The following is a 12,089-nucleotide window of genomic DNA, read 5'->3' as shown; positions in this document are numbered from 1 at the left end:
ATTAGCGGATTTTTTTTTTTTTTGCAAATCAGTTTTGCCATGCAAAATAATGTTGGGAATAAATTATGTTTAAATATTTGGTTCCCATAAATTAACATGGAAAAATAGTCCTGTGTGATGAATTGATCGCTCTTAAATGTGATTTTCTTGACTTTTATGCACTCTTTGCCTTGCAAAGTTTGTTTTCATAGTGTAAACATAAATATATAATATAAAACACACTGTATTGTTTTGTAATATACCTCTGGAGTATTTTAATTTATGATTATGATTTTTTTTAAACTTTTATTGCAGTATACCTCTGGAGTATTTTAATTTATATTTATATATATATATATATATATATATATATATATATATATATATATATATATATATATATATATATATATATATATATATTTTACTTGTATTGCAGTATACCTCTCAAGTATTTTAATTTATCTTTTTTATATATATATTTTTTACTCTTATATTGTCACTGGACATTTTCCTCTTTCTTCGACATTTTTTAAATTTTTTGTAAATATAAATATATCTAGCACATTACACTATAGACATACATTTCGGTTGTTTGTAGCCCTTAACTTTTTTTACAGTCATTCAGATTTATATCACAATCATAAACAGTCAACAGGTACATACTTAAAATTAAATACATACATTTTTAGACCCTTTTTTAAAGCCAATTGCGATTTGAAAGTCCCCTCCCCATCTCCGATTTCTAATCACACGATTAGATTTCTAATTCAAACTACTGTTTTGATGCAGGTAGGTTTATCCTTTTTATTGATTGTTGACCAATCCCAAATGGTGTTAATCGCGGGGCGAGTGAAGGTGTTCTGTTCGACCTGATTAATCTTTAAAGCCCCCAGCCGTGCTGCTGGTGTAATTATTCCTAAAGTGATAATTATTCATTTTCAACGACTTCTATAGGCATTTGTGGGAAAGCTGCTGTGTTTTGGTTCAAATAACGTTTTTTTTTTTTTTTTCTTTCTCTTTTTCCCCTCTATAGGTACTTTATTGACCGGCACACGGACCTGGAGAGGCAATTCAACATTAATGTTGATGACGGCAAGATCACACTGGCCAAACCGCTGGACCGGGAGACGGATTTGTGGCACAACATTACTGTTACAGCAACTGAAGTCCGTAAGTGTATTCAAGGCTAAATTAAGTTCATTTTCCTGATTTTTTTCAACCCTTCTTATTGGGGCTTTGCTTGAAAAGTACCAACGGAGAATAAGTTGTGTCGATGTCAAAACTTTCCGGAGCCGAAATGGGTCAAACGTACTTTCTATCAATTTTCTATCAATACCATTGAAAAGGAAGTGAGCACGCTACTTTCAAAATAATGGAACGTTTTGACGACTTGTAAAATACAAAACTTATTTAGGGCATGACGTTGCGTTTGAAAGTAATCGCCACAGTAAATTAAGCCGGCGAGCCAAAAATGCTTTCTTTCTTTTTTCATGTAAATTACTGGAAAAAAAACAATGCATCATTTTTTAAAATTATTTTTTGTATACAAAATGTGCATTTAGTAATTTGGCCAAGACTGGCGTTGTAAAATATTTATTTACCACTTATTTATTGAATATTTATTTATTATTATTTATCAATTATTTACTTATTATTTATTGGTTATTTACTATTTTTTATACATTATTTACCTATTATTTTTCTTATTGATTATTTATTTATTATCATTTATAAATTATTTACTTATTATTATTTATTGATTGTTTATTTATTTTAATTTATCAATTATTTACTTATTATTATTTTTGAATATGTATTTATTAATATTTATCAATTATTTACTTATTATTATTTATTGATTATTTTTTATATTATTTATCAATTATGTACTTATTATTATTTATTTATTGTTTATTTATTATTATGTATAAATTATTTACTTATCATTATTTATTGTTTGTTTATTTATTATTATTTATCGATTATTTACTTATGATTATTTATTTATTATTATTTATCAATTATTTACTTATGATTATTTATTGATTACTTATTTATTATTATTTATAAATTATTTACTTATTATTATTTATTGATTATTATTATTTATCAAATATTTACTAATTATTATTTATTGATTATTTATTTATTATTATTTATCAACTATTTAATCATTATTATTTATTTGTCTGTTTGTTGTTATTTGCTCACTTCACGATGAAGCTTTAAATCTCATGACACTAAAAGCATTCAATTCCATTCCATTTAATTCAAGAATCGTAGTATTTGGGAATTGGTATTTTCTTTTCTGGGAGCCGTAGGGAACAGGAGTGAAAAATCCCTTCCCGATTCATGCTCTACTGTGCGCACGGCCCGTCGTAATGTAAGTAAGAGAAAGGTAAATTGTAAAGAAAAGGCTCAATTGAAGTGCGACAGTGATGGATGGATTAAGGGCAGGGACCAACAGCCTTTTCTCGACCCCCACTCCTACTTGCGACTCTTCCCCTCTACCCCACCACTCAAGGAATAGAATGCGATTAGTCATACCGCATCTCAACTGGCAGCTCTTTTCTGGCGAGAAGACACAGGCGAATAAATGCCGTTCCGCCTCAGATTTGCCAATTTAGTGTTAAAGGGGCTAATGGTGTCCCCTAAATGGAGGAAAATTGAAATGTACTACTACTCTTCTCTTTCTACTACACTTCTATGTTTAGCTGCTTTCACTCGGAGCCGCCGCATTGCCCCACAAAAGCTTTGACTTTCATTTATTTAATAAGAGACAGCACGTATTAACGAACATATTCATAATAATGAACATATATATGTAAATAGCAAAGATTGTAGCCTAGGGCTAATTTCTATCTTTAATCTCTGGAAGGTAAACGATGACACATACACACACCCACAAGTTTTAGACAGCTTTGTGATCGCAATTTTGTTGGTCTAACAATCAGGCTTTAAGATGATTGGCCAAGAAGTTCGGAAATGGAAGTTCACATATGCTACAGTGGTACCTCGAGATACGAGTTTAATGCGCTCCGAGACTGAGCTCGTATGTCAATTTTCTCGTGACTCAAACGAACGTTTCCCATAGAAATGAACTAAAAACTAATTAATTTGTTCCAACCCTCTAAAAAAAACACCCAAAACAGGATATTGGATTGAAAAAACATTTTTATTTGTTCTAATTTGCCATCTATTAACAAAGTAACAAATAACTAGTGGTTTAATATTACTAAAATGTGTTTAATAGTACTAAAATTAGACAGATTTTTCGCACGGCGACACGCTTGTAACCAGTGTTCCCTCTAAGCTGCGCGCGTGCGCAATTGCGCACTACTCTCGTCTTCTCTGCGCAGCAGCAATCATATGGCGCGCAGTAAAAAAAAAAAATCGGATTTTTTTTTTTTTTTTTTTTTTTTTTTTAATTTTTTTTTTTTTTTTACCCCTTTCCCCATGATGGCGCCGTTTAAGCGGCAGCCAGTGGCAGTAGCTCTGTCCACTTATGTTTTTCGTGTTTTACAGCATGTTTTACATGAAAAATTAGAGGGAACATTGACATGCACCTGCTTGTGGCAGGTGTGATACTGGTGTGCCCATAGCGAGCAATGATGATGTCGTGACCGGATGATTCGCCTAAAGACGTTTCGCCGACGGACGTTTGACAGACGGACAGGTCGCCGAATGGACGTTCCGCCGAACGTTCATTCGGCGACCTGCCCGTCTGTCAAACGTCTGTCGGCGAAACGTCTTTAGGCGAATCATCCGAGTACTGATGATGTCGCTCACACTGGTACTCGGTGCGCTCAGGGAGGTTGACTTTCTGCTCACACCAACGAAAAATTAGAGGGAACATTGCTTGTAACATAACATAAACAAATTTAAATGAACTTGGATTACGATGCAGAGACACTCAAAAAATAAATTTAATCTAACCTAACACTAAACTTCATTCTAATTTAGTTTTACATTTTGATACCTTTCTTCCCCCGGGTTGGCTCTATTTGCCCCGCCTCCACACTGACTTTCAGTCAATATCGAGGTTTGTTTGCGTTTCTAGTCCCTTCAAAATATTCCCAAAATGATGCACACAAATGTTCTCACTATAGGATAACGCACGGCCACTTGCCAACGAGAAGTAGTACGCAGGCCATTCGCATTGACTAACGGGAAAAAAACACTGAAAAAATGCAACGCTTCGCCCAGTGCTCGTAGAGACATTACACGAGGGAGGTGCGATGCGAAAGATGGTGGCCATGATGTTGTTGTGAGCAGCCTCTCGCGTCCACTGTCTGCTCATATATCAAAATTTGTCTCGTATCTCAAGATAAATATGTGCTCAAAATTTTACTCGTATCTCAAAATGCTCGTATGTTGGGGTACTCGTATGCCGAGGTACCACTGTAATTGGTATTGAGTTCCAGGTATGAACTTTGTGTGAATGCAGTCTTTTTGAAGGGAACTACACAGTCACCTGTAGAGCCAGCCCTTGTTGATGTGTTGGATTTTTTTCGTACAAAATCTAGCAGTGGAGGCGGAGCTTTGTGATGGAAGATTTTGTAAACTAAGCATATTTGATTTCAATTCATGAGTCCATTAATTTGGCAGATGTAACTGAAACAAGCACTTTTTTGTGCGGAACTACACAGTCACCTCTAGAGCCAGCCCTTGTTGATGTGTTGGAATTTTTTCGTACAAAATCTAGCAGTGGAGGCGGAGCTTTGTAATGGAAGATTTGGTAAACTCGGGTAGCATCGACATATTTAACAGCATTGTCCCAGTTCAGGCATTTTTTTTTTACTTCCCAACATTAGCATTAATCCCAACGAGATGTTGTTGTTGCCACCGATATCTGCGGCCCGCAGTCCCTTCGCCAGCAGGCAGGCTCGCCGCCTGCCAGACAACAGCGGCAACGTCTTATCAGAACAAGACGTTCGATTCCTCACGCCGGCGGGACGAACGTCCCCGAAAAGAAAAAGCATTACGACAACTTTCATTTATCCCGGCAATTAACGTGCTCCTCTTTTGATTAAACGCGAGGAGGTGGAGACGGACAAGTTACAAGCAGTGTAAATTTCTGTTCCAGTAGCTTTAAGGGCTACATTAAGCTTTATCGCGACATACAGCCCCCCTGAAACAATCTGTATGCAAATAAAAGCCTGGCGTTCGGGCGAAAGCTGTTTGTAGCTCTGCCGGCAAAGATTTTCCACCTCGTCAGTGAGTTTTTTTTTCTGCTTTGCGGATGTTCTTTAATCTGGAAGGCGTGTCAGTAGAGAGAGAAAAAAAATGTGTTTACTTGATATGTGTTAATGTTCTTGCGCAAATTGACTAGTGAGCTGTTTTAATTCAATCAAAACCCAGGAAATGAGAGTGCTTTAATGAATTTGTGGCTTAAATGCTTATTGTTCTCGGTACAGTGTTTAATGTTAACATAATACACAGTGCCAAGTAAAGATAGTGGACCATTGCTATATATAACAGTTCTTCTTAGCTTTAGGTGTCAAAGTGGCGGCCCACGGGCAAAATTTGGCCCGCCGCATCATCTTGTCTGACCCGAGAGGGTCAATGATGATGCAGACTTTCTGTTTCCTGATCAAATTCTAATGAAAATTATAGATTTATCAGGTATATTTTCTGTGTTTCCCCTTTTTAAATCAATAATTGCGGAAGATTTGTACTAATTTGAATTGGATTTGATTGGATTGGATAACTTTACTCATCCCGTATTCGGGAAATTTCATTGTCACAGTAGGGCGAGAATACAGACACAGAAAAATGCATTTTAGACATAAATAGATAGGTAATAAGTAAGTTAATAAATAAATACATTAATAAATATATAAATAAGCGTGTTGCTGAATATATATATATATATATATATATATATATATATATATATATATATATATATATATATATATATATATATATATATACGCATACATACATATACATACATACGTATATATAAATATATCCCAAAATTATCTATCGATCCGCACGATCGGAAAAGCTGTCAATTCATTTATGGATTCATTTTGGCAGCCTAGTTGGAAGACATAACGACCCCCATGTGGCTCACGACGACAAATTAGTTTTGACACGTTAGGTGTAAGTAACACGGATTGGGTATTTTTGTTAATTGGGGTTGTGGTATAGCCAAAGCTAAAAAATGACGTCCCACCATAAGATTTATCATTATTGCTTAAACAACATTCAATGTTAAGGGTGGCCCGGTGGGGAGTGGTTAGCGCTTCGGCTTCACAGTTCTAAGAACGAGAGTTCGATCCCAGATCCTGACCTTTCTTTGGGGAATTTGCATGTTCTCGTGGGTTTTTTCAGAGTACTCCGGTTCCCTCCCACATCCAAAAACATGCAAAGTATGCTGGTTTAAACCCTCTAAATTGCCGCTGGCTATGACTGGTCGTCCGTTTCCTGGTGCCCTGCGATTGGCTGGTGACTGATTCAGGTTGTCCTCCGCCTGGGATAGGCTAAAAACCAAGCCCCCCGCGAAGTTTGTACGGAAAATTGCATGTTAAAGCATTATCAATGACGGCTCATGAGTGCCCTGGTGAAGGTTTAAACCCCCATTTTTTAGACTTTAGGGAATATGGTGGGGTGAATAAGGGTTCCAAAATCACTTTGAATTGTCATTGTTGTATTTTTGCATGATTGAAAAGGAATATTGACGTGCGTCGCTTCTATCAGCTCCGGAAATGAAGGAAGGATTATAAACGGAAAAACAAAGGAAATTAAAACTAGGTCATGTAATGTACCATTCCTGCAATTTTCATGCGGGTGTGCTCTCTTCGTTTGCATTTTAGCGACAACGACATCTTCTGACTTCATCCATCTGTCTCCTAGGTAACCACAGTCAGATTTCCCGAGCGGTGGTGGCGATCCGGGTCATGGACATAAACGACAACGCTCCGGAGTTTGCCACCGAATACGAAGCCTTTTTGTGTGAAAACGGAAAACCCGGACAGGTAAGGCAAAAAACTCCCTAGAACACCCTCGTTAATCAAAGCATTCGTCCATCCCTTTCCTTTCTCCTGCTTTTCTTCCCTTTAATGATTGGCCGCGGTGAATGATGGCCTTAATTATCGGGTCCCGGCGAAGAGAAGGGGGAGGGGCTTAGCCGTCAAGACCGATCAGCGCCTCGTCATTTGAGGTCGTCTTTCATGTGGACCACCAGATGGCACAAAGCATCGACCTGCCAAAACTTTCAAATTGGTCCTCAGCATTCCCCCTCATCAGGATAGCGTCGGAATTACTTTTGGTTTTAATTGGACCAACTGGGAAAAATAGCCCAAACTATCCCCGGGGTCCTCAGATTCTAATTCCCGATCAATCCGAGTGTGCGATAAGAACCCCGATGACGGATAAGCGGCGCTAAGATGCTAACGCCAGACAGAAAGAACCTGGATGATAAGAATCCAAATCTCCGAGTGGTGAACAGCCAATATTTTATCACGAGATGAGTATCTTATATCTGTTTTTTGTCGACCCTAACACAGGTGATCCAAACGGTGAGTGCCGTGGATAGAGACGATCCAATCCAGGGACACTATTTTGAGTACCGTCTGGTGCCTGAGATGCTCAACAATCCCAACTTCACAATTAAGAACAATCAAGGTGAGCAACTTTCCATGTTCCTTTTAAAAAAATTGCTTTTTTTGCCCCAAAACGTTGCTTAAATTTGGCGTTTAACACCACGGATTGCGTTAAAGAGTTTAACAGATGTTGGACATGTGAGTGAAGATAAACGAAACGAGATCCTAATGGGATCGTCCTGCTAGTTTTGCAGCTCAATGTAGGGTGACTTCCTCGCTATAAAGTAGCAGATGTTGACACGTTTAACTACACAATATGCTCATTGTTTTTTTTTTTCTTAAATGCTTTATTTTATTTCTGCCAGGCCAGAGTAGAAGTGAAAAAATATGTGTTTACCGTCACGCATTTTGCGCTAAAGGCGAAAATATTTTCCAAGGATAGTAGCCTTGTTTGTAGACAAGTAGCTCTAAGCTAATATACTTTAGCGGCTAATGCTAAGGTTTAGCCTGGCCAAGCTCAAATATTATTTTAGTCTACAAAAATCAACAGAAAAATGTTGACATTTTTTAAAAACAAGAACACCATATAAAACGCTAATCAAAATGCTAAAGGATATTACTCCAAGCTAATATACTTTAGCGGCTAATGCAAAGGTCTAGCGCACCCAAGTTCAAATAGGGCATTGAAATAAGGCTGTATTTTAGTATTATTTTAGTCTACAAAAATCAACAGAAAAATGCTGACATTTAAAAAAAAAACAAAAACACCATATTTAATCGCTAATCAAAATGCTAAAGGCTATTACTACAACACTTTTTTATCACAGTATTCATTATTTTTATTTTTCAAATAGGGCATTAAAATAAGACTGCATTTTAGTATTATTTTAGTCTTCAAAAATCAACAGAAAAAATGTTTTTTTTAAAAACAAGAACAACATATAAACGCTAATCAAAATGCTAAAGGCTATTACTACAACAGTTTTTTATCGCAATATTCATTATTTATATTTTTCAAATAGGGCATTAAAATAAAACTGCATTTTAGTATTATTTTAGTCTTCAAAAATCAACAGAAAAAATGATTTTTTTTAAAACAAGAACAACATATAAACGCTAATCAAAATGCTAAAGGCTATTACTACAACACTTTTTTATCGCAGCATTCATTATTTTTATTTTTCAAATAGGGCATTAAAATAATGCTGTATTTTAGTATTATTTTCGTCTACAAAAATCAACAGAAAAAATTGATTTAAAAAAAAAAACAAGAACAAAATATAAACGCTAATCAAAATGCTAAAGGCTATTACTACAAAACTTTTTTATCGCAGTATTCATTATTTTTATTTATTTTTTGCTATGCTATTTTATCAAGCCTTTGTGAGCCGAAGCCATTCAGAAAATGAATGAATAAATGAACAATTTCATCAATGCACGCACTGCAGGCGTTTTTTGATTCCACTTGCAGTATGTCGTATTACTACGTAGTATTCCCAAATAATAAAAAGATGAGTTTCACTCAAGGGGTTGCGGCAGAAAGAGAACGTCGGCTCAAAGAATGATTTAAAAAAATGTACTTCAATGAGTCCTGTGCTCTATGTATGCTAGCTCTAAATTTATATATGGTTTATACAGTGGTACCTCGATATACGAGCTTAATGCGTTCCAGGACTGAGCTCGTATGTCGATTTTTTTTTTCGTAACTCAAACGAACGTTTCCCATAGAAATGAATTAAAAACAAATTAATTTGTTCCAACCCTCTGAAAAAAACACCAAAACAGGATATTGGATTGGAAAAACATTTTTATTTGTTCTAATTCGCCATCTATTAACAAAGTAACACATAACTAGTGGTTTAATATTACTAAAATGTGTTTAATAGTAGTATATGTTTTGACGAAAGTTTGGCGACACTCTTTTTCCTTGTCGACGATAATGTCAAATATTTATTCATCTTATTAGGCATGCTTCATAACTGAGCAAAGAATACCCCGAGATTTGGTACAAACGTAAAGCTGGCATGCAAAATGACTTGAATGGCTGGACATCGTAAGGCTTTTTCTTTAAAAAAAAGTGGTCTATGTAAAGTAAAGCTTTTATTTGTTTAAAAAATAAATACTATGTATATATAGTCAGGCTTTTTTCTTTAAAAATGACCATGTATATTAAGGGTTTTTATTAAAAAATGACCATGTATAGTAAGGCTTTTTTATTAAAAAAAAACGACCATGTACAGTAAAGCGTTTTTCTTAAAAGACGACATAGTATAGTAAGGCTTTTTTTCTTAAAAAATGACATAGTATTGTAAGGCTTTTTTCTTAAAAAAAAAAACGACAGAGTATTGTAAGGCTTTTTTTTTCGTAAAAAACGACATAGTATAGTAAGGCTTTTTTCTTAAAAAACAACATAGTATAGGCTTTTTTCTTTAAAGACGACATAGTATAGTAAGGCTTATTTTCTTTAAAAACGACACAGTATAGTAAGGCTTTTTTGTCTTTAAAAACGACATAGTATAGTAAGGCTTTTTATTTACAAAAAAGATCATGTATAGTAAGGCTTTTTTCTTAAAAAATGACCATGTATAGTAAGGCTTTTTTGTTTAAAAAAGGCCATGTATAGTAAGGCTTTTTTTCTTAAAAAACGACATAGTATAGTAAGGCTTTTTTCCTAAAAAAACGACATAGTATAGTATGGCTTTTTTTCCCCTAAAAAAACGACATAGTATAGCATGGCTTTTTTTTCTTGAAAAACGACATAGTAGAGGAAGGCTTTTTACCTAAAAAACGACATAGTATAGTATGGCTTTTCCCCCTAAAAAACGACATAGTATAGTATGGCTTTTTTCCTTTAAAAAACGACATAGTATATTATGGCTTTTTTTCTTAAAAAACGACATAGTATAGTATGGCTTTCCCCCCTAAAAAACGACATAGTATAGTATGGCTTTTTTCCTTTAAAAAACGACATAGTATAGTAAGGCTTTTTTCCTAAAAAACGACATAGTATAGCATGGCTTTTTTTCTTGAAAAACAACATAGTAGAGGAAGCCTTTTTTTCTTAAAAAGCGATATTGTATAGTAAGGCTTCTTTTCTTAAAAAACGACATAGTATAGTAAGGCTTTTTTTTCTTTAAAAAATGACATAGCAAGTAAGGCTAAGAGAGTCGGAGAATAAATCTGACTTCTGATTCTTCACCTTCTAGTTGTTGCTGTGGTCCACTGGCAAAATCATTGGGTCAGAACATGAGGCGGGAATCAGGAGTGAGTTCAATTCCACTCGTTGCAATTCTCAAATTGATTATTGAGGTAATGAAAAGGATAAATACAACTTCCAACTTTACTGTGGTGCAGTGGCAAAGACAATGGGTCAGAACTTCAGGTGGACTCAAGTTCAAATCAGAAGTGAGTTTGATTCCACTCTTTGCAATTCTCAAATTGTTTATTGAGGTAATGAAAAGGATAAATATAACTTCCAATCACGTCAGTTCAGAAGACACTGTGGTCCAGTGGCAAGAACAATGGGTTGAAATTGAAGTTGGACACAAGTTCAAATCTGGAGTGAGTTCAAGTCCACTCTTTGCAAATCTCAAATTGTTTATTGAGGTGATGAAAATGATAAATATAACTTCCAATCATGTCATTTCAGAAGTCACTGTGGTCCAGTGGCAAAGACAATGGGTCAGACAGACCTCAAGTTAGTGGATTTGACCGCCATGTGGGAGATGGGGTTCGAATCCCGCTCTCGTTTGACTAATCACTACACTAGTAGTTCAGTAAATGGGTAATCCTTTTTTCATTCAAATAAAGACTTAGTCATTTTTTTCAGCAAAACAATATTTCCGGTCAGCCTTCGGCTGACCGGAAGACAGTTGGGAGGGGGGGGTTCCTGGTGGTGTTCGACAGTCGGCCTTTGGCCGACTGCCGACACCATACAGTCGTTGACTGGCGACACCGGGACGTGAACCCTCGACACCCACGTCGCAGGCAGGTGACTTACCCACTACACCACGAGGCGGCCCGCCTATACATGATTGGAAGTTATATTTATCCTTTTCATTACCTAAATAAACAATTTGAGAATTGCAAAGAGTGGAATTGAACTCATTCCTGATTTGAACTTGAGTCCACCTGAAGTTCTGACCCATTGTCTTTGCCACTGGACCACAGTGACTTCTGAAATGATGTGATTGGAAGTTATATCTATCCTTTTCATTACCTAAATAAACAATTTGAGAATTGCAAAGAGTGGAATTGAACTCATTCCTGATTTGAACTTGAGTCCACCTGAAGTTCTGACCCATTGTCTTTGCCACTGGACCACAGTGACTTCTGAAATGATGTGATTGGAAGTTATATCTATCCTTTTCATTACCTCAATAAACAATTTGAGAATTGCAAAGAGTGGAATTGAACTCATTCCTGATTTGAACTTGAGTCCACCTGAAGTTCTGACCCATTGTCTTTGCCACTGGACCACAGTGACTTCTGAAATGATGTGATTGGAAGTTATATCTATCCTTTTCATTACCTAAATAAACAATTTGAGAATTG

General features: G+C 35.7%; 1 protein-coding gene across 1 annotated transcript in view; it reads left to right on the top strand.

The window, feature by feature from the left end:
* The window catches only part of cdh8 (cadherin 8), a 137,058-nt gene that overhangs the window by 117,903 nt on the left and 7,066 nt on the right, over positions 1 to 12,089 (top strand). The window contains exons 8-10 of the mRNA XM_077587305.1: positions 1,016 to 1,152; positions 6,847 to 6,968; positions 7,500 to 7,617. Of these exons, the coding sequence (XP_077443431.1) occupies positions 1,016 to 1,152; positions 6,847 to 6,968; positions 7,500 to 7,617 (377 nt within the window). The remainder of the gene's footprint in view (positions 1 to 1,015; positions 1,153 to 6,846; positions 6,969 to 7,499; positions 7,618 to 12,089) is intronic.

Source organism: Stigmatopora argus, chromosome 2 (assembly GCF_051989625.1).
Source record: "Stigmatopora argus isolate UIUO_Sarg chromosome 2, RoL_Sarg_1.0, whole genome shotgun sequence".
In the NCBI taxonomy this organism is placed as follows: domain Eukaryota; kingdom Metazoa; phylum Chordata; class Actinopteri; order Syngnathiformes; family Syngnathidae; genus Stigmatopora; species Stigmatopora argus.
This window is presented reverse-complemented; position numbering and strand designations above follow the sequence as displayed.